At 50.9% G+C, this 22,536-nt stretch overlaps 2 protein-coding genes across 13 annotated transcripts in view; both read right to left on the reverse strand.

The window, feature by feature from the left end:
- The window catches only part of Pitpnm2 (phosphatidylinositol transfer protein membrane associated 2), a 122,010-nt gene extending 110,630 nt beyond the window's left edge, over positions 1-11,380 (reverse strand). The window contains exon 1 of one of the 4 annotated variants that reach the window (XM_047560245.1): positions 11,266-11,380. The gene's annotated coding sequence lies outside the window, so the exon portion shown is untranslated. Of the gene's footprint in view, positions 1-10,582; positions 10,653-11,265 lie in introns of those variants that run through there. The other 3 variants (XM_047560251.1, XM_047560244.1, XM_047560252.1) reach the window with 3 other exon arrangements.
- Positions 11,381-15,547: 4,167 nt separating this feature from the next.
- Positions 15,548-22,536, reverse strand: part of Mphosph9 (M-phase phosphoprotein 9) — a 56,019-nt gene continuing 49,030 nt past the window's right edge. For 8 of the 9 annotated variants that reach the window (XM_047561110.1, XM_047561108.1, XM_047561107.1 and 5 more), the window contains 4 exons: positions 22,125-22,228; positions 21,243-21,490; positions 20,905-20,973; positions 15,548-17,423 (listed from right to left, as the gene is read on the reverse strand). In XM_047561110.1, the coding sequence (XP_047417066.1) occupies positions 17,322-17,423; positions 20,905-20,973; positions 21,243-21,490; positions 22,125-22,228 (523 nt within the window). In that variant the 3' untranslated portion in view covers positions 15,548-17,321. Of the gene's footprint in view, positions 17,424-20,485; positions 20,522-20,904; positions 20,974-21,242; positions 21,491-22,124; positions 22,229-22,536 lie in introns of all 9 variants that reach the window. The other variant, XM_047561106.1, reaches the window with a different exon arrangement.

Raw genomic sequence — 22,536 nt, forward strand, 5'->3', positions numbered from 1 at the left:
AAAAAAAAAAAACACTTCAAGTGCAAAAATCTATCCTCTCGGCTGGGCGTGGGGCACACGCAATAGTCCCATCGTGGGGAGGCTGAGGTGGGAGGATCTCTCCGATCAGGAGTTTGAGAACTGGGCGGGACAACTAACAAGACCGTCTCAAAAGAAAGAAAAAAGGGCTCTGCCCTCTAAACATATTTCTCTCCCATGCTGGGATGGAGCCCAGGGCCTCCTGCATTAGGCAAGCGCTGGGCCACGGCGCAGTGCGGTGGCCACCTCCAGAGCTCCGCCCCGCCGGCTGCATCCCCACGCCTGCTGATGGACAGTCCGCAGGCCCCGCCCAGCCCTGGCAGTCCCCTTTCTACTCTGTCCCTCTAGATCTGAGGACTCTACGTCTCAAGGGGGTTTGGTCAGCACGGGTTTTCTGTTGCTGTCCCCTCTCATTTAGCATAATGTACTCAAGCTTCTCCCACGTCCTCCCATAAGACGGCACTTCCTTCCTCTTTGGGGCTGAATAATATTCCACTCTATGGAGACTTTCTTCATCAGTGGACAGGCAATGTAAAGCTAGCAGATTTTTACATTTTGTCAATTTACCATGAACATATATTACCTTATTTTTTTAAATGTGTTTAAAACACTAGGAACAAAAACACAGATGAAACCCAGGGCTAATGAAAGAGGCCCCTCACCGCTCCTTTTTAAGCCCCCTGAGTCTGCCCCTCCATTGGAGTCCCGTGACCTTGGATGAATCCAGCCTCCGCACAGCTGTCCACGTCAAGGAGAACACGGCCGGTCCTAGAGTGAGAGGACCCACGCTCTGGCCGACGCACACAGCCTTGCGCTCTGAGCACAGCACGGGGAGCGCCCCTCCTGTCAGCCTCCCGCTGCGTTAATAATTAAGCACCCTTAATTGGCGGATGCAGAAACGTGCGCTGCGGTTCCCGCCCGCCCGCCGCAGCCCGCTGACCGGCTGCTGATGGGCTTCCTAAGTCCCTCGCTCCCGGAGCTAATGCACATGGAGAGTTAATTAGCTTAATGAAGGCAAGTGCCACTTCGCGAGTCCCAGGCTGGCTTTCTGCTGCGCACAGCCACCCTGGGGCTGCCGATGTCGTCCTCCGGATTTCATTCCGGGAGCACCAAGAGCCGGGGGCCCAGGACACAGTGCTTCAGGAGGCACGGTCACCCGTCTGTCCTACTGCTACCTGCTGGGAGTCAACAAGCACTCAGAAGGCCCCCAGGGGCCAGGACACCTGCCTGCCCCCCTCCAGGACCCGCCCCAGAACCTCCACCAGGAGAGCAGCCTCCAGCAGGTGGAGGCCCAGGGGGGCGGGCGGCCCCTCCACCCTCCTACCCACCACTGATGAAGACTCGCCCAGCCAGGAGCCTGGGCCACACAGCATCCCAGGAGGGACATCGCTCCTGGATGGGCAGACAGAGAACAAGGCTCAGAAGGTGTGGTCATCAAAGGCCACCCACCTGGGGAATGGGTGGACTCGGGCTCTGGGCTTATTGTTCCTGATCCAGGGGTAAACCAAAGCCAGACACCCCCACATGCGCACTGAGGGATGAACAGAGACTCAAACTGAGGTTCAACCACACGGTGAACCGCACCCAGGAAGGAAGGGCAGCCTGATGCTTGCCACGGTGCCGGGGACCCCTGCAGACACCAGGGCCCAATGAAAGAAGCCAGCCCCAGATTCCGTCACGATTCCGGAGTGGAATCCACAGAGGCACAAAGTAGAACAACGGGACCAGGAGCCAGGGAGGGAGCGGGTCGCCGTCGTTTAATGGGGACAGACTTTCAGCCTGGGGAGACGGGCGTGTTCTGGGGATGGACGGCGGAGAGACTGCGGGGGTCCAGGTGTGCCCGGCTGGTGACCTGTGTGGGGACACGGTGGATCTACATCACCCACATTTTATCACGCAAGGGCTGAAGCAGTGACACCACTAACACACCGAACCCTGAAAACCAGACGCTGGGAAGCAACATCGAAGGCCACAGGTGACTCCAGAACAGGTATGCGTGTGGACACCAAGTGGGGCCCTGCAGGGGGACAACGGGGGGTGACTGCCAAGGGTCGGGGTCCTTTTCAGAGTGGTAGAGGGGTTCTGGAGTTAGAGGCCAAGTTCGCATGCCACCAAACTGTGCGCTTGAAAACGGCTAATTTACATGATGTTGAGTTTCACCTCAATAAAAAAGAGGCTGGGCATTATGGAGCACATCTGTAATGCCAGCAGCCTGGGAGGCTGAGGCAGGAGGACCACAAGTTCAAGGCCAGCCTCAGCAACTTAGCAAGTCCCCAGGCAACTTATCCAGACCCTGTCTCAAAACAAAAAAGGGGGGCACTGGGGATACGGCCCCCTGTAAAGCACCCTGGGTTTCAATCCCTGTACCAAAAAGAAAGAGAGAGAGAGAGAGAAAGAGAGAGAAGAGAAGAGAAGAAAAACCTCGCACCTCCACCCTCTCTCTGGCTACACCCAAAGCCGCCCCTGAGGCCCCTCCTCTCCTGCTGGGCTCCCAGCCCTCCTGCCCCTTCCTGCCCCTTCCTGTGCTAGAACCTTCTCTCTGCATCCACGACCTGACACACCCAGAGCCTGCCCCTCTGGGTTATTCCAAGCACCCCGTCAAGACTGTAGTACGAGCAGGAGAAAACGGGCCATCTGCCACAGGGGAGCAGGTGGCTGGCTGAGACCCCAGGTTGACTTTGGGGGTCCCTGGCCCTGCTTCTCTAGGTGGGACTTGGCGCCCCGCTCCCTCTGGCCACCTCCCCCAAGTTTTCTTTCCTTCAGAGATTCATCCAGCCCCTTCTCCAAGTTGAGAGCCAGGCCAGGCGCTCCGAGGAAACCAAGGGGAACAAGCTGTGGCCCCTGTCTGGCGCCTGGAGCCAGACCCAGGACAGCATGGCAGGTGTGACCTCAGGTGGCCTGCGAAGCGGTGTCTGCACCGGGAGGGGGTCAGTGGCTCTGCACACAGCTAGGCCTCCTGGGCTCCTGCTGAAGGAGACGAGTCCAAGGCTCCCAACTGGCCCCCACGTCATCTCCTGATCCTCAGCCCAGAGCTGCCAAGAAGCTGGGCACCCACAGGACGTGGCCAGGTCCAGCTCCTCCTCTCCGCCTGCTGGCTCCCTGCTGCCCTCCTCCCAGGTGGAGGAGGAGGACGGAGACCACGCTGACCCTGGCTCCTCCTGCACAAGCCCCAGCCCACACAACGGTGGTCCTCTAAAAACTCCCCTCCCCAGCGTCGAGGCCGGGTGGGAGGAGCCCTTGACCAGCTGGGATCACCCACTCTGAAAGCTGCTCTTCCTTCAGGGCAAAAAGACACTGACTCCCACACATACCCCCACCCCCGGGACCTCGGGACCTCGCCCAGGGCCTGGCCCATCCTGCGGCTGGCCGGGGCACTTCATGGCAGGATCAGAATTGGCCTCAAAATTCTAAGTATCTGGGATCCCAGGGCATGTGATCTTATCTTGCGGAGTCTGCCCTCCATCCTCGGAACCCTATGGCCTCTTTTTGAAAATCAAAAAAGCTATAGAACAAACAGAAGAGGGATTCTGCTTTCCCATCTGAAAACAAACAAACAAACAAACAAACAAAAACAATCTTACAAACTCAAAAACAGAGAAGTTCGGACACCAGGTCGGGAAATACTGATGGGTTTTACACAGTGAAGCCTGCAGCATGGGTCATGTTACAAGGGTGACCAATGGGAACACCTAGGCCTAAAGTCTGGGCCAGTGGCTAACTGCTGGTGTGACTGGGCCTAAATCATGACCCCTCGAGTCACAAGGTCCCCGTCTGGGAAACACAAAGGAGAGAACAGCCGGGGCCGGATCATGCCCTTTCTGGGCCTCGGCGTCCTCACCTATAAAATGGGTGCAGCTGCATTTGTGAGCCGCACGCAGTGGGGTGGGCAGTAGCGCTCTGCACTGTGCGGTGCGACTCCAGGGCCCGCGCCTCTGCTCCTCCAGCCGCACCTTCCCCGCTGGCCACCAGGCACAGGACCGGCACCAAGCCCTGCTCCAGGCACTGGTGACCCCAGGACAGGCAGCTACAGCCCTGGCAGCTGTGCAGCAGCTGGGCTCGGCCAGGCCCCATGGCCTGGAGGCTTCCCAGGAGAGGGGAGGGCAGCCTGCCTGAGCAAGTCTCCCCCGTGGGAAAAGTCCACAGCCCAGGGCCGACCTGCATGGGTGTGGTCAGGGTGCCACCAGCCGGAACCCTCCCGGCGCCAGTCCTGCCGCTGCCAGGCCACCAAGACACCCTCGAGTGAAGCAAGCATCCCAGATTTCATGGGCCGGCCTCCGGTTCAGCAGCGCGTCCTTGAGTGTTGATCCTGCTCGGCTGCCAACACCCCACGCCCAGCCTTGGATCCTGGGGCCTCAGGGAAACGGAAAGTCTGCTTTCATGGAAAGGTACAGCCCTTGCACTTGGTTTTCCAGGCTCCTTTTGGCTCTCCTGTCGGATTCCGATTCCTTCCCTCTCCCAGGCCCGCGCAGGGAAGCTGGACGGAACATTCCTCAGGAAAGCAACCTTGTGTGCCGGGAAGGGCCGAGGAGTGAAAGCTGGGGCGCGCGGGCACCAGGGGACCACCCGCTTGGCCGGTGACCATGACCACGGACTCACCATGCTTCGGTGAGTCACCCAGCTGAGAGCTGACTTCAAGCTAGCGTCCCGTGTCCCCGTGCAGGAGGAAGCTCGGCGGCACGTTAGCGGTCAGAGTCTGGGAAACGTGGCCCTGGCTGCCCCAGGTAAACGCACAGGCCACCCTGCCCCCCAGGACAGACTGATGGCCTCCTTCCTTGCTGCTCAGAACACACCGAGCTCTGGACCAACTCAATAAGCCGCTTCAGGACTTGGCTTGGCTGTACAGGAACATGCCAGGCGTGGGGGGCAAATGAAGGCCAGTCCAGGGGCCCCAGCGACTCTAGAGGCTTGGGCGCTAATGGCGAGTCAGCGTTGGGTTCTCAAACACGCCACACCTGCTTCCTTCCACTGGTAGTTACCGCCTGCCGCGGGGAAGGCTGCGGGCCTCCCGCCTCCCAGATGGTTCAACCACAACAAACGTCTGGCCTGTCAGATGCGCAGCACCAAGGAACTAATTGAAATATGCTGCAACCAGCAAACCCCAAATAAATGCGAGATGCCTACTTCCTCGCACGACAACCCGCCCGACTGCCTGTGCGTCTGGCCGGCCCCTCGCTCTGCGGTCTTCAAAGGCCTTCAGTGGTTTTTTCAGTCTGATTAGCCAAGTGGGGACAGCTCTAATTGCAAAGAATGTTTGGTTCCCTCCCTCTGATGGGGAAAAATTAAAACGTGCACGTGAAAAGTCCACTCTCAGGAAGCTCCAGGGAAAGCACTGCACAGCCTTGGGCGGGAGGAGACGTCCCTCCAGTCCAGCCGTAAGGGCCAGTCTGCCCCGGCAGCAGTGCTGCCTCGGGGCCCAGGGACCTGTTCCCCCGTGACAGACCCCAATGGCCACTATTTCTGCCCCCATCCCTGTCCCCAGCTGCTACTGTCTGGCCAGATGGACCCTCGCCAGGGGCCCAGAGGCTACAGGGCCCCACTCCTCCAGGAGAGCGGGCCATGGGCAGACCCTAGTTGCCAAAGAAAAATCCCTCAGCAAGAACCAGTCTGGAGAGAGGGATCAGCCACCTGCAGGACCTCGCACCAAGTCCTAGCGGGGCACACAGGCGGCTACCCGGAGGCTGAAGCCCAGGAGCGGAAGCCCGGATCTGAGGCGTGGGGCCCACAGGAAGCCCCAGGGCGGCCTGAACACCTCCTTAAGAGGATCAGGCCTTTGGGCGGAGGCCTGCTTCCCAGCTCCTCACAGCAAGGACAACTGTGCCCCAGGTCCCTCTGACTGCTGCCGCCCTGTGCATGGGGAGAGTCCCTCCTCCTCTGTGGAGAGGGGAGATGGGCACCATTCAGCGGGAAGTGGGCCCTTCTGGAAGAAGGCAGCGGGGAGGACAGGCCTCCTTGCTCCTCGTCCTGGGCTTGGGCCTTCATCCTCAGGAACTGGCGGAATGGCGGCAGGCTGCCCTGGCCGGGCTGGAGATGCGGGAAGGCACGCGGCGTCCAGGATGGCGGATGCCGGCACTTGTGAGCCCAGACTTGTGAATGCACCTACTCGCTGAGACCCAACCGCCACCCCACGTCAGTGCTGCGGTACTCTCGAGGTCATCTTCAAACCCCTGCAGACGGCACAGCGTGTGGGTGGCCTGAGGCAGGTCCCCAGCTGAGGCGGAACAGGGCCACGCTGAAAGCCAGCGTCCTTCCCTGCTCTGCCCGGGGCCTGCTTGTCACACACCTGCTTTCTGTTGGTGACTCCACCGTTCTCAGTGGTCCTGCAGGCTGCCGTCCAAGGCAAGGAGGTCCTGAGGTGCAGCGTGTGCCAGCCGACCTTCCTTCACAGGGCACAGGCTGCTGACCGGGAGTTTGAGGTCCAGTAATACATATTAAATAAGGTGCCTTCTGACAGACAGGCACCTGGCGCAAGGCTGCGTGTGCATCAGTCCACGGAAACGTCGTGGGCAGAGCAGAGGCCCGTGGGAAGCTAGCCCGGTACGGCCCCGGAGCAGCGGCTCAGGGTGGGCTAAGTCACCGTCGGCTGACTGCGGAGCACAGCTCCCCGCAGTGATGGCACTCAGCTGCCATGTCCACCCCGACAGAGGGGCTGCGTCTGCCGGGCCAGCAGGAGTCCCAGCTGTAGCTTCTGCGTGGAGACCCCAGCAGCCTCAGGTGCCCTGCTCCTCCCACGAGCTTTCTCCGGCCCATCCGTGACTGCCTCTGCCGTCACTGACCGGGAGAAAGGCGGCGGGGGGCCTCCCAGGAAAGCTGTGAGGGACGGGGGCTGCAGCAAGGCGAGGGTGTGACACCCCTTTCCGGATGCCCTTTCCTTCCACAGGTGGCTGCCTGGGTTTTTGACCTGCCTCTTGGTTGACTTCGGCTTTATCTCCTGTCAAGGGCTGTTCCTGATAAAATGCCAGCCTGCCCCTCCTCCCACACTGCGTGTCTCCGACCACAGAGGGTGGCGAGGTTGGTCCCGGTGCTGGCCGGGCTGGGCCTGAGGAAGCCAGCACCCTATGCCCACTGTACGGCCTTTAAGGACCAGTGCGCAGGGCCACCGCCAGCCTGCGCATGAAGGAGGACCCTCCTGGGAACCAGGCACCTTGGTCCAGGCTGGCAGAGTGGCCACGGGCAAGTCAGTTCTTCTGTCCACTTTGGTCTCTCATTCCTGGTAGGGGGATGAGCTCCCACGTTCCCAGACCCTCTGTGGAAACCATAGAGGATTTGAAGACACAAAGCCAGGCTCCCCGCTGGAGGCTCTGCAGCACTTCCCTCCTTTCCCGCCAGAGGTTCTGACGGGCACTGTGAATGCCCCAAATCTGAGACTCTCCATGAGGCTGGTCAAATTCCCTCCCCCAGGAAGCCAACCCTGACGGCCCCCACAGAAAGGCAGCAATTGCCACACACAGCCTGGGGTGCTGAGGACACACACGCAGCTGTGACAGAGCCTAAGGTGAAATGCGACTTCCTGTACCCATTCGCTGTCTGTCCACTGTTTTCCAGAAAGCTTTTGTGATGACTTATAAAGAACCTAGAGCCAGCTGAAGCAGCGCACGCCTATAATCCCAGCCATTCAGGAGACTGAGGCAGGAGGACCGCAAGTAGAGAACCAGCCTCAGCAACTGAGGGAGACCAGACTCTGTCTCAAAATAAAATTAAAAATGGTTGGGGATGCAGCATAGTGGTAAAGCAAAAAAGAGAGAGAGAGAGAGAGAAAAGACAGTGTGTATAGAAAGAGTCAGGCAAAAATGGATACAAATCCAGACTCTGGTTGGAACAGCTGATGTCCCCTGTCTCAGCTTCTTTCTCTGCAGGATCCCCTACCTGCAGGGCTATGGTGCCCACGAGCCAGGCAGGGTCTGCCAGCAATATACGCTTTCCCTCCCCACTTTCTTTTCATTATCAAAGGAGAAAGCAGCCTACTTTCGCAGGGAAGGCAAAGTTTGCCTGGCCCTAAATTCTAAAACAAAATTTCATACAAAACACTGTCAGAAGCCTTTAGCGGAGGTGGCCGTGCCTCAGATGATGGTTTTAGAACAGACCAGACAAGGATTTGCGGCCGCTCTCTTGGATAACATCCCAGGGCATTCAGTAAAATAAACACAGACCACATGACCTCCGGAGGAGCTCTGCAGAGACCCCTCAGCTCAAGGGGCGTCAGGAGGCAGGGGGTTAGGCAGGTTCATCCTGCAAAGGGTTCGAGCTCATTCAAGCAAAGGTAAGAAGCGGCGCACAGGATCTGGGGCTCACTTTGGACTGACCACATGGTCGTAAACAGCGGCCTCTGCCTGTGGAGACAGACGCCAGAGCACTATCACCGTCCTCCATGCACACACAGAGCATCTCTGCCGAAAACGGAGAGGAGGCAGCCACTTCCCCTTTATCTCTGCAAATAACTGCACATCCTCCATGACTGGCCCTTCTCAAAGACCAAGCTGCCTGCCCGACCCGGATGGCTGGCCAGGAGAGCACTGCCTGGTGTCAAGACGCACTCGGGACAGGGAGGAGGGCAACGTGACAGAGAAGGGAAGCTGCAGGCTGTGGCTGAGAAAGGCTCTCGGGGGCTTTCCAGGCCACCTCTCGCCACCAACTCTACATGTTCCCAAGTGCCTACTGCATGCCAAGCACTGGGGACAGAGAAACAGAATTTAGCACCACTGCCTGGAAGCTCACAGTCTGGTGGGGGAACACATGGAAATACGAGGGCCATCCCGTGTGGCAAATAGGACTGGGGAGGCACAAGGCAGAGGGGGTCACTCTACCTGGGAAGGCCAGGGAAGGCAAACTGGGTCCCCATCACTGATGAGGCTGGGCACGTGCAGAAGGGCACAGGAGCACAATGCCCTGGAAAACCTCGAGGTCGCCCGGGAGGGCTAGAGCATGGAGCGTGAGGGACGACACAGTGGTGGGGGACAGGCGTGGGGAATGGGGTCCAGATCCCAGGGGAATGGTAGATGCAGATGAATTTCCTTTCGAATTTAGTTTCCCTCTTCTGGGGGGGGGGTGGCAGTGTGCAGTACTGAGATTCAAACCAGGGTCTCACAATGCCAGGCAAGTGCTCTACCACTAGCCACATCCCGGCCCCCAGATTTGGTAAGAAGCAATCAAAACCAAGAAAAACCAAGTGACTTACTGAACGGCAAGTTAGGGGGCAGGCATGCAAACCGGCCTTCCCGGTTCCCACAGTCGATTCTCTACCCTGGTGCCTCCCAAGTATCAGCAGACAAGCCATTCAACTTACCATCCAAAGAATTCACCGTCAGGACCTGGCCATCTTTCCAGCAGAGAATATGCTGTCCTGTTCGCTTGGCAAGTCACTGCCTACCAGAGCCCTTCCCAACTCTCTGCAGTGCAAGAGGGCTGGGCAGCTATTCCAATCAGAGTACAGTCTCTTAGTGGGAGAAAAAGAATTGACGCCCAACAGCCGGCCAGGCAAGCTAAGGGTCCCCGGGCAAGCCCAGAGGGGCTTCTGCTCCACGTGCACCCTGAATGCCACAGGCCCAGGCTGCACAGAGGATGCTGACTGGGGCTTGGGCCAGAGATGAATCAAACTCCACCCAGGAGCCCACAGTCCAGCGGGGGAGATAAGACAGGCACAAAAGTAACTGTAAAATAAGGCAGACGGTGATAAGCCACAGAGATAAAGTGCAGTGGGGGTTCGAAGCAGCAAGGGGAGACGGGCTTGGGTGGCAGGGATGATTCAGGGAAGCGAGCACTGACTACCTTTTCCCCAGATGGCTCCCCTAACAGCTCTGCTGACTCCCAGGAGCAGGGGAGGGAGCTGGCAGTGGACAAAGAAAGATGCTCCTGAAGAATCCAGATTCAGGCGGGGAGGAGGAAGGTAGGCCACAGTGTTTCAGAGATAAGGAGGGGGTGGGGGAGGAGCCTAGGATTTCTATGCAGGAGCAGCAAGTCCCTTGAAAGGGGACAGCGCTAGAGGACCTGCCTTGAAATGGCATCTGTGTGGCAGGCACAGTGTTTACTTGGGATGTCCATTTAGGATGGGGGTGGGGATCAGTGCGCGCTGCGGAAGGGGGACACTAAAGTTTCCCTCTCCCCAAGCCACCCCGCAGCCCCGCCACCGATAAGAAAGATGCAGTGGTGGAAGAGGAAACTACCGGCCCTAAGACGAGCGGGCTCCTCCCAGTACGCCAGGAAAGGAGCCTCGGGATGGGCAGGGCCACACCTCATCCTGGGGTCCTCCGTGCCCACCCGGCCAGCCAGGGCGAAGCCCGCGGAAACCAACCGAGGGCGGCTGCGGACGCCGCCTCCTGCAGCCCGGCCCGCGCCTTCGCGGGGGCGGGAGCCGGGCCTGCACCGCGCACGCACCTGCCGGGGCTGCCACGCACCTGCCCCGGGCGGGGATCGCCCCTCCGCGGCCCGGCCGGGGGTCTCGGCGGCGCGCCGGGGCGCGGGTCCCGCTCGCCACGCCCTCCGCCGCCTCGCGCCGCCCGCCCGGCCTGGGTCCCGGCGCGGCGGGCTCCCGCGGGCCGCCGGGTCGCCCTCCGCCCCCGCGGACACTCACCCGCCCGCGGCCGCCGCTCCTCGGTCCCCGCGCTGGGCCGCCGCCGCCTCACGCCGCCTCCCGGGCAGCGCGGGCCCCGCGGCCCCGGCCCGGCCGGCTGCGCCCCGCGGCCCCGCGCGCCCCCGCCGCCGGCTGGCCCCGGGCGAGCGGCCGGGCGGCGGGCATGCTCCGGGCCGTCGGGGCGGCGGGCGGCGCGCGTGCCGGCGCCGCTGCTCCGGGGGCCGCGTGGCCGACAGCTCCGCGCCCCGCGCCCGCCGCGCCTCAGCCGCCGCTGCCCGCGCGCGCCGGCCCGGCTCGCATTCCCCCACTCGCCGCGGCGCGGCGCCTCCTCCGGCCGCGCGGGGGAGCGGCGCGGGCGTCCCTCCGGGCCCGGCCGCCGCCGGAAGAGCCCGGCTCGCCGGCCGGGCGCCCCGCCGAGGCGCCCGAGGGTCACGGGAGCGGCAACTCTGAGCTGCTCGCCTTTGAGAAACGACGCGCCCGGAGCCCGATGTTGGCGGGCGCAGCCAGCGAGGGCCCCCGGGAGCCAGGGGCAGGCCGGCGGAGGCGGGCGAGGGCCAACCTGCTGCCCGGCTGCGGACCGAGACTCGCGCCCGGTCTCCCCGGGACCCCAGCAGGCCCGGGCACCGGCGGCCCTCGGGACAGGGCAGCCATCGCCAGCGAGGGTGCGTGACGCCCGTCCCCACCTCGGAGAGGAGCTGGAAGCGGCGCAGAGGCAACTCCCCGCTGGTGTTCCATCCCGACAGGCCTCTCCGCTTGGCAAATTAAGAGACCAAGAGGGTGCTCGGGCGAAACTCACAGGGAAACAGGAAGTGTTCACTTAGGTTGAGCAAGGACAGACCTGTTTGCCAAAACCTGAAGTCGTGGAGCTTAGGGCACGTCTTATAGTTGACCCATCGTTTAGGATCACCTATGTGACCTGAAGAGACGTGGAGTACTTCCCTGGAAGGGCAGGTGCCAGATAAAAACAGAGAGGTCCAAGCTGGGCACGGTGGCCCCACAGGGGCCCATGCCTGTAATCCCAGTGATTGGGAACTCAGAAGGCTGAGGCAGGGAGATGCAAGTTCCAGGCCAGCCTCAGCAAATGAGTGAGGCCCTAAGCAACTTAGTGACACCCTGTCTCAAAAAAGAAAAAGGGCTGGAAATGCAGTTCAGTGGTAAAGGGCCCATGGATTCAATTCCCAACACCATCCCCACCCCAAAAAAAAATAAAAATAAAGGGTCCAGATCTGTTGAGAGAAAGCAAAGGAGTGCCACCACACAGGCTGTTCATCCGCTGGGGTTCTGGGCAGAAGTGCAACCTGAAAGGGCCAGGAGAGCCAGCACTGCATGACCACCCATGAGATACTGACCCCTCAGCTCCTCCTCTCCACCAGTCTGCCCTAAGGTGCATTAAGATTTCTGGGGGGCTAGGGAGATAGCTCAGTCGGTAGAGTGCTTGCCTTGCAAGCACGAGGCCCTGGGTTCGATCCCCAGCACCCCAAAAAAAAAAAAAAAAACAAACAAACAAAAACAAACAAACAAAAAAGATTTCTGAAGCATTCACACATCTCCAGAGTGAGGCTCTTTGAGACTCTGCTCGACGTCAGTAGGAACTGAGCTCTCAGATGGTATACCATTGGAGCATTTTATTTAAAAATGTTCCCTAGTACTGGGAACTGAACCCAGGGTCCTGCAGTTAGGCACGCACTTCACCACTATGCTACAACGCGTTGTAGCATTTTTATTTTTGTGCAGTGCTGGGGATCAAACCTGGGGCTTTACATACACTAGGCAAATGCTTTACTACTGAACTACACCCAGTCCCCACTGTAGCATTTTGATGACTATACGCAAACCAGGTAACTTCAAGGATTATATATGCCTGAGACTTTAAAAACTGTATCTTCGTCAGGCACAGGGGCACACACCTATAACCCCAGCAACAGGGAGGTGGAAGCAGGATTGTAAGTTCAAGGTCAGCTCTGGTAACCTAGCAAGACCCACTCAAAATATACAAAAGAGCTGGGGTTATAGCTCTGTAGTAAAGAATTCCCAGTACCACCAAAAGAAAAAAGAAAAAAAGGAAAGAAAAAGGTAATGGTATGAATATCACAAGACAGTTAATATCCACAAATATTTATTGAATGCCTGTGTGAGAATGACACGATGCCCAATCCCACGGGCTTGACGCTTCACTCCCCATTTTGACTAGAAGTAACTGCAACAAGCATGCGTCTGTCTACCCAGCAGCGGCACTACATGGGAAGCACTTTTCCACATTCTTGGTCAGTTACAGCGAAGCTGTTAAATGTATGAAAGACATAAATTGTCCTTGAAATCTGTAGTCATAGTGATGACATGGTACACAATGTCCAGCAAGTGCAAATTTATGGCTTGATTCCTCAGAGCTGAGGTATTTGAGATAAAGCACAAATCAGACGAGAAAGGCTTGGAAACACAGGTCCTAGGAATACTGATAATTTTTAATACATTATCAAACCACAGAGCTCTTGGCAGGGCAGGAAATTATTTCCAGGAAAATTGTGCAATATAATCGGTTTAATCAGACCCAAAGTCTCATAACCATACATGATTCACTCATGACAGTTACATGATTTACCCTTATAATTCCTAAAGGGCTCCAGGTGTATATTTTTAATTCATTTATGGTTTACTTTGGGGTTTTGTTTTGTTTTTGGTACCACAGATTGAACCCAGGGACGCTTAGTCACTGAGCCACATCCCCAGCTCTTTTTATATTTTATTTAGAGACAGGGTCTTGCCAAGTTGCTGAAGCTGGCTTTGAACTTGTGATCCTCCTGCCTCAGCCGCTTGAGCTGCTGAGGTCATAGGCCTGCACCACCATGCCCAGCTTTTTATTTGTTTATTTATTTTCTTGGAGACTGTGTTGCACTATGTTGCCCAAGCTGGTCTTGAACTCCTGGGCTCAAGTGATCCTCCCGCCTCCCAAGTAGCTGGGACTACAGGTGTGAGCCGTCTACCCAGCTACATTTATTTTTCAAAGCTTGGTTCTCAAAGAATGCAGAGCAAGTGGCACATTAAAATTTAGTGAAAACTGTTATCTAAAAATTAAAGTTATGAAAACGTCTAATTTTATTATATATATAGATGCTAGGTTCAGAACTCAAGTAGCATTCACCAAAGCACCTGGATTTTCTGGATTAAAAAGGGAAACCTTCTGGTTGGTTACCAATTTCCAAATGGTCATCTCCAATCTTGAAGGGCCCAGTGGCAGGCACTTCCTTCACGTGGTCCTGTTCAAGGCCACCCATCACCTGTACAAGTCTGTTCATGGACCACTTGAAGGAAAAATTACTTTTATACACTGGCACTCTATATAGGAAGTCTATATTTATTTCTAAATTCCCAAATCACCGATTTTATTATGATCAAAGTGCTGTCTAAACTAACACTTGATAGGTTATCCATTTTTAAATTTTTAGTCATTAAAAAAAAAAAAAGAAAAAAGAACAGAACTCACACCAGAGGACGACTCCTTTAATCTCCAAGAAAACCCACGGTGTTATGCAAAGGGAGAGAAGATCTTAGACCACTTAACAGAAATGCCAACTCAAGATGGTTTTTTAGGTTAACTGCTTTGGATATAACCCTCTATCTTTAAAAGAAGTGGTGGAGTCATTGGGATTACATAATTCACTAATGAGAGTTAAATGATTTACCCTTATGATTCCTAAATGACTGTAGGTGTACATTTATTTTTAATTTATTTATTTATTTATTTTTTTATTTTTTTAATTACTCCAGTGACTCAGGAGACTGAGGCAGGAGTACTAAAGTTGGAGGCCAGCCTGAGCAACTTAGACCCTGCCTCAAAACAATAAAAAGGGCTGGGTGGGGATATAGCTCAGTGATAGAGCGCCAACTGGTTTAATCCCCAGTGCTGCAAAACAAAACAAAACAAAACCCTCTTTTTGGGGTTGTGGTTGTAGCTCAGTGGTAGAGCACTTGCCTAGCATGTGTGAGGCACTGGGTTCAATTCCCAGTATCAGAGGAAAAAAAGCAATTGTCACCTCAAATACCCACTTAACTCATACTGAATCTGAAAGGTCCTATTAATGCACACTTAGTAAGCACTAGGCACTGACAGACTCTCCGTTAATGAAGGGATCCTATTACTTACAGCTAGGGAAGGCAGACCTGAGCCAGGGTGACCCTGGTCTGCCTGGTTCCCAGTGTCCCTCTCCAACCCCTGTGCCCAGCTGTGCACTGCCTCAGGACTGCCCCTGTGGACAAGCTCTGTATGGGGAGGAAAGGGCAGAGCTGGGCCTCAGGGGAACCGACTTGCTATTTGCATTTTAGAAGGCACTTACCAGAAGTGGAAGATTCACTTTGGTTTTTTACTAACTGAAACAGCCCAGCAACAAAAATAGTTTATTTCCCTGGGGTAATAGATGCTCTTTACGACTGCCACCTTTCCCACCTTCAGGCCCAACCATGTCCCCTCGAGTGACCCTAAGATAAGGATCACCTAGGGAAAGACAGCTGCAAGAATTTTCCTTGGTTTCCTTCTTCACAGCTATGAAGAGAAAAAAGAATAAAACTTATTTTTTTTTTTTAAGTAAGTAAACTGATAGTTCCAATCTATTACACACTTCAAAAATCAAAGCATATGCTTTCTCGGAGGCACAGAAGATGTTTTGATGGAGTTTAATGCCTTTTTTGGAATAAGCCAATTATAGGCTACTCAAGATAACTCCTTGGCAAGATAAAACTATCATCTCTTCTAAAATGACAACTTCCTTATTTTTAAGAATGTAGTAGTCTTTACAATAAAAAGTAGGGGACAATTAAATATCCTAGCAATTTTTTAGTGTTTTTTGGGGGGGATATCAGGGATGAAGTCAGGGGTGCTTAACCACTGAGCCACACCCCCAGCCCTTTTTTTGGTTTATATATATTTTATTTTGATACACAGGCTCACTCAGTTACTTAGGGACTCACTAAATTGCTGAGGCTGGCTTTAAACTCACCATCCTTCTTGCCTCAGCCTCCCAAGCTGCTGGGATTACAGGCATGTGCCACCACACCCAGCTTAAGTTAATTTTGAATGTCATATATACAAACACACTAAAGGGAATATCACCAGTAAAGTCAACCCCTTTTCTAGGTTTACACACAAGCTATTAAAATGAACTTCTTTACTATTAACTAAGAGATTAGGAAAAGAAAGCTAGAAAAAAAATGAAGAAGGAAGGCACTTGATTCTGTTCAGTAATTCTGATTAGCTCAAAGTCTTCAACTGGTTGCAAAAGCTGAGCACAAATGTTCAGCTACTCTGTTCCAAGGTCCCTCTTCCTGGCTGAGAATCCCCACAGAGAGAAGGGAGCAGGGCTGTGGGCCCAGGCCTGGAGATCTGCCAGGTGATGCGGGTAGAAGGTGGCCAGCCACCACCCATAATCCTGCGGGAAGGCCTGATGCCCTACTGGAGTAACTGAATGAACCTGGTGCATCGTAAGCACAAATTTTTAAGAGCTCAAAAGCAAACCAGAGCTTAGAAGCTGAGCACTGTAGTGGGAATCCGTTCTGAAAGTTTGGACAAGTGTTTACCGACACATGCCAAGCTTGAATGCCTGGGCACTGGGTCCAACTGGCCAGCAAAAAGTGGGTGGTTAAGCAGCACCAGCCTAACCTGCTGCTGCTCCTGCACCAGGGCAGCACTGCTGCCCACAGGCTGCGCCCGAGCCAGGAAGCACTGCCCAGGCAGGGGCTGCAGCCCTCTAGCAAGGTCAAGCAACAGCCGCAGGCTCTGTCTGCACGTTCCCTGTCCCTAACAGGCAGAGCACTGGTCCAAACCTCAGGTTCCTGAAACAGTGACTACTTGCAGGGGTGGAGGGGGTGTGGGGTGAAAAGGCCTGGAAGAGTGTTGACTGGCAGCCGAAGTCATGTGCTGTAAGGAAACCAGGGTGCGCTGGATCCTGGCAGGGCGACACAGATGGCTGGCGTATGTCACTGTGTCTCATCAAAGCTTTACCTGTCTCTTTCTTGTCCAGGGGGACACAAGTCACATTAGAACAGGGAGCAGAGGCCTACCACTCTCCACCTGCTTTTTCAAAGTACTACATATAAGACAAAATTAGACAATTACATCCCTCTGTTTATTTATTTCCTTATAAACAATAAAGTTTTAGGGAAATAAAATGACTAATATTTATGTAGCTTTCAAAACTTTCCAGTAAGCTAATATTATTCTGATATTCACTCTAAGACACGTTTCAAATAGGAATTGTATCATCATTTTTTATAAACCTCCACACAACTGAAATCCAACCAAGGTTTGCTAAAATGTATTCAGCATGTGTTAGTCTCTCATTATGGAAGCTGTTAAGCATTTATTTTTATAAAAAATGAGTTATATTTACAATGTAGAACAAGTTTATAAAATTGGGGTGCAAAGTTCATCTTAAAAGGACAATACTATTTGTTTAGAAACAAGCTGCCTGCCCTGTTTACATTTCCTTATTCTTGATATAAATTGAAGACATACTATTTAAAAATAATGCTTTTTAAATAGTAAAATATACAAGAGATTCCTGAGCATAACAAAAATATCTTGAAAATATGTGGCCATTTGAAGTATAAAATAGCAAGTGTAAGAATAGCATGATTGAAAAACTACTGTTTGAAGGCTTAGAAACAGTACAAAATAGCTCGCCTCTTCTGAGTGCATAATTATACATTAGTGCAAACAAAGTGTCTCAAAATTTAATGGCTACAAATCTCAAAGATTTGCAGAGGTGCGCAAAACATGAAACTTCTTTAGTGTCATGCGGACCGAGCCCAGTTCTCGGTTGATCCTTTCCAAACGATCTTCCAAGGCTTCCTAGGTGGAAATAATGGGGAAAGTGTAATGAGAATTCTGCATCACATTCATTAGTTCTATTATTACCACAAAATTGACCTTTCTTTTAGCGAAAAAGCAAGTATAAACATTAAAATGCAGATTATTTTGCTTTCTACACAAATCATCTTACTGATCTCTTTTAAACTAAACAATATGAAACGGCTTTCTCAACCCTTCAAAATAACTGCTGCACTTTACAGTATTCTCAACACCTCTGGCACACTCAGTATATGGAAATTACAGAAACGGCAGGAGAACTGACCAGAAAGGGATAATGCTTTGTGACGAACTGAGAAAAGTACAAGAGCAACCTAGGAGGTGCTTTACACGGTTCCTAGAAGGAAGGGCACATGGGATCAGTGCTGGATCCCACTTACACAAAATCAAACAACTTTCTTTAAACAAAAATTTCTAAGTTAAAAAGGGGGAAAAAAAAAAAAAAGCTGGGCACAGTGGCACACGCCTGTATTAAATCCCAGCAGCTCAGGAGGCTGAGGCAGGAGGATGGCTGGCAAGTTCAAAGACAGTCTCAGCAACCTAGCAAGGTCCTAAGCAACTCAGTGAGACTGTCTCTAATGAGTTACAAAAAAGGGCTGGGGATGTTCCACAGTGGTTAAGAGCCCTGGGTTCAATCTTCAGCACCAAAGAAATAAAAATAAACAAACTAACAAAAATGTAGTCAGTGTAAAAGCATTCTGGCTTCAATCCATGGTATCAAAAAAGGAAAAGAAAAAAGAGAATAAAAGAAAAAAAGAGGAAAAAAACCATGAGACTAAAAAAAAAAAAAAAAAAAATAGGTTTAACTATTGTTTAAGCACCTAGAATGCATTTTCTGTACATATGCACATGTTTTTTTATTCATTGTACACAAACAGGACACAACTTTGCATTTCTCTGGTTGTACACAAAGTAGTCAACCATTTGCATAGTCATACATGCACACAGGGTAATGGTGTTTGCCTCATTCCATTATCTTTCCTTCCCCCCACCCCACCCCCAATATGCATACTTTCTAAAAAGAAAAATAAAAACAGAATCAAACTAATACTTCAAAATATTTTTCATCTGAACTTTCTTGCCATGTTATGAAATATATTTCTATAACACCCTTTTATTTTTATTAGTATTTTTTAGTTGATGGCTCTTTTGTTATTTATTTACTTATATGTGGTGCTGGGAATCAAACCCAGCATCTCATGTATGTTAGGCAAGCACTCTACCACCGAGCCACAACCCCAGCCCCTACAACACCCTTTTAAATTAATGTACAATATTCCATCACGATATATATAATATATACATAACCAGAAATTTTAAAATTTTTAATAGAAATTTAGGTTGCTTGTAATTTTGGATCCCATAAATAAGATTGTAATACATTTCTTCTTCTTCTTCTTCTTCTTCTTTGGGGGTGGGGTACCACGGATTGAACCCAAGGGCACTCTACCACTGAGGCACATCTGAGACCCTTTTTATGTTTTGAGACAGGGCCTCACCAAGGCTGAGGCTGGCTCTGAACTTGTAATCCTCCTGCCTCAGCCTCCCCAGTTGCTGGGATTACAGGCATACACCACCACAACTGGAGTTATCTCTTTGCAGTAAATACTGCCTTAGGAATTATTCCCAGAAGTAAAAAAGTGTTGGGTTTGAAAAAATGTAAAATTCTGAGGGTTTGGACATATGTCAAGTTGTACTCCAGAAAGTTTGTGAAAACTTCTACTTCTACCTGCAGTGTATGGAAACAAGCTCTTCTGCATTCTAAGAAGTCATTTTTAAAAATTCCTGCTTCGGGCTGGGGCTGTGGCTCAGTGGCACGAGTGCTTGCCTAGCATGTGTGTGGCACTGGGTTTGATATTTAGCACTGCACACAAAAATAAGCCAATAAAATAAAGTCATCCTATCCATCTACAACTACAAAAATAATTTTTAAAAATTTCCTGCTAATAAAAAGATGCATCTTTGTTTAAATGTGTATCACTCTTACTCATCAGTGAAGTTGAACATCTCATCTTTTTTTTTTCACTTGTGAATCCTATGTGAACATCTTCAGACCCTTTTTGCTGCCGTGTGTTCTCAGTGGACGGAAGCAGCACTGACATGCATGCACAGAAACTAATGCCCTTTAAAACTTTGTTAAGAGAAAGAAATAACAATGTTCGTTACATAAAAATCTATTAAGTATTTCAGGGCTGGGGAGATAGCTTAGTTGGTAGAGTGCTTGCCTTGTAAGCACAAGGCCCTGGGTTCGATCCCCAGCACCCAAAAAAAAAAAAAAAATCTATTAAGTATTTCAGATTGGTTCACAGTAAGAGTATCTGGTTTTCCTTCTGCTTTCCTACTATTTTAAGAGTTTCATATATTGATTCTTATAAACTATTTAATAAGAAATTTCAGAACAATAACAAAAATGAAAGATAAAAATGGAAGGTAGGGTATAGGCCCTAAAAAAGTTTTTCTTTGGGTCTTTCTGGTATCATAGATCAGACTGAAAATAAACTTCGACTGAAGTGAAGGCACTGGAAAGCCATAAGAGATATACACTTGCTGCCATGAATATAACATTACTAAGATAGATTTTTACAAGTCTCATTTCATAATTCTCTTTGAAAAGCAACCGAAAGACGTGCAGAAGCCACATTGCCAGCACCATCTCCTGCCCAGTCACAGAATCACATCTCTCTCCTTTCCAACCTCCACAGTCATTCCAGCTGCAAAATGCCGCTTTTCCCAAGCTCACCACACAGGAAGGGTTCAGAAACAAATGGCAGGGCTGGGGTGGCGGCTCAGGGGTAGAGCGCTTGCCTCGCATGTGTGAAGCACTGGGTTCAATTCTCAGCACTGCATATAAATAAGTAAAATAAAGGTCCATTGACAACTAAAAAAATATTCAAAAAAAAAAACCCACAAATGGCAAATGGGGCAGAGGTGAGGGTGGCAAACAGAAAATGAGATTTAACACAGGAGCATGAGCTTAGCAATGTGAAATCTGTTCAAGGGTGCTGGCTGGACTGGGGAAGGTAGATCAGGGGTAGGGCACTTGCCTAGCATGCATGAGGCCCTGGGTTCCATCTTCAACACTGAAAAAAAAAAGAAGAACACAAACACACTGCCATTTGCTCTCAAGTTACAATGACATGAACACCATTTTCCTTAAGCCTAAAGGTAAAATCAGTTTTCATTCCTGAAAGCTAGCATGCAGTTAGTTATAAAATGACTATAACCACCAAGAAGTTCTTTTTTAAGTAATTTTTTAGTTGTCAATGGACCTTTATTTTTATTTATTCATTTATATGTGGTGCTGAGAATCGAACCCAGTGCCTCACACATGCTAGGCAAGCGCTCTACCACTGAGCTACAGCCCCAGCACCCCCATCAAGAAGTTTTAACCCCTGCTCAGCGTGCTGTGGGTAATGGAGCACCAGCTAGCACTAAGCCCTAGTGCAGTCAGCCAGACTCCCACCTGATTCCGTCTGGTCTGCAGAGTGATTCTTCCTCCAGGAGAAGGCATTCGGCTTAGTGCTGCCTCAATCTGTTAACACAAAACATTTAAATAAAAATAAGAGAATGCTAATTACTGGAGAAGTTTATGATATAGAATGGAAGGAAAAAAGATTTCCGCCTAGTATTTTCTTGTCCACTTGGGCTTAACGTAAGTTTGCTCTGTCATCAGTTGTGCTTCTAGTACCTGTGGTGATTCCCTGGGTCAGATCTGACTCAATAATTCCCTTCTAACTAGTCCTTAGACATAAGCAACAAGTTCAGAGAAAGATTTTTTTAAAATGTCTTTGTTCATTTTACCTGGTCCTTTTCTTTTGTAAGTTCATCAAAAAATCGTTCCGTTTCAGCTAGGGTCCTAATTTTTGCCGTATATTCAAAATCATTACCCTGTGGTGTTACTGAAACAGGCTTACGCTGTTCATAGCTAACTGACTTATTCTTCTCCCAGGCTGATCTCACAGATGCGTTCTTCACTCCATTTGGCAAGGATTCAGAGCAAGAGTTAAGATTATCATGACTGCCAGTGGCATTTTCTAAATATCTTTTTTCTGTGAGAAAAGAAAGAAATTTCTTATCAATTTTCCCAATAGCTAACATACATATTACTCAGTGCTTTGTTGCCAGGAATTTCTAAAAGCTTTGCCCTTAGTTTTGTCAACTTTCAAACTTCCCTAAGTGACCTTAAGTAAAAGTTACATAAAAGTAACTGAACTTCAAGTAAACTCAAAGCAAAAAAACAAAGTTTAAAAACTAAACAACTCATCACATCTAGTAGACATAAACCAACCCTGAGCAGTTAACATCCTGAGGGCCTACCCCAGTGATTTCACACACATTTTCTTATTCCAAACTTAAAAACAATGACAAAAAAGGAGAAAAATTATCCAAAGTCTAAGTTGCTTATAAATTATAAAGTTTAAAAGCAAAGAGAGTAACTGGACAGTATAGCCCTAATCATTAAACATTAACACCCCATACCTCAGTTTCCCAACTTTTCAATGGGGATAATAGCAGTGACATAATAATAGGAAGCATGGCGAATGCTTATTTTTAGAGGCCCTGGAGTAGAAAAATATTTGAGCACAGGATACATGAGACAATATTTGGAATTTGAAAAGATACTGGACTCTTGAAAAAATAAATGACTACCACCATTGATAATAATTTTGTAGGAAAAGATACCTTCTGAGTCGTCTAGAGGAACAAACTGGAGCTGTTTTCTTGGATTGGTTCGTTGTAATGTGGACACAGGAACAGTATCTAAATCATCCAAAAGCATATCAAATCTATTGAATGAAGCAAGTTACTTGTGAGAAAAAAATGTGAACTGATTTTCCCTGTCTCCACTAGAAAGGTGAGCTGACACCCAGTTAATGTTTATATAATTTTACATGTTTATATAACTTTTTTAAAAAAAGCTGGTCATGTGATTTTCTAAACCTGAAATTGAATGTTTCATTTTTCTTTTTTTTTTTGGTATAGGGGATTGAACCCAAGGACGCTCTACCACCAAGCTACATCCCAGCCCTTTTTATTTTTTATTTTGAGACAGAGTCTAGCTGAGTTGCTGAGGCTGGCTTGGAACTTACCTACC

The sequence above is a fragment of the Sciurus carolinensis genome, chromosome 8 (genome assembly GCF_902686445.1).
Source record: "Sciurus carolinensis chromosome 8, mSciCar1.2, whole genome shotgun sequence".
NCBI lineage: Eukaryota > Metazoa > Chordata > Mammalia > Rodentia > Sciuridae > Sciurus > Sciurus carolinensis.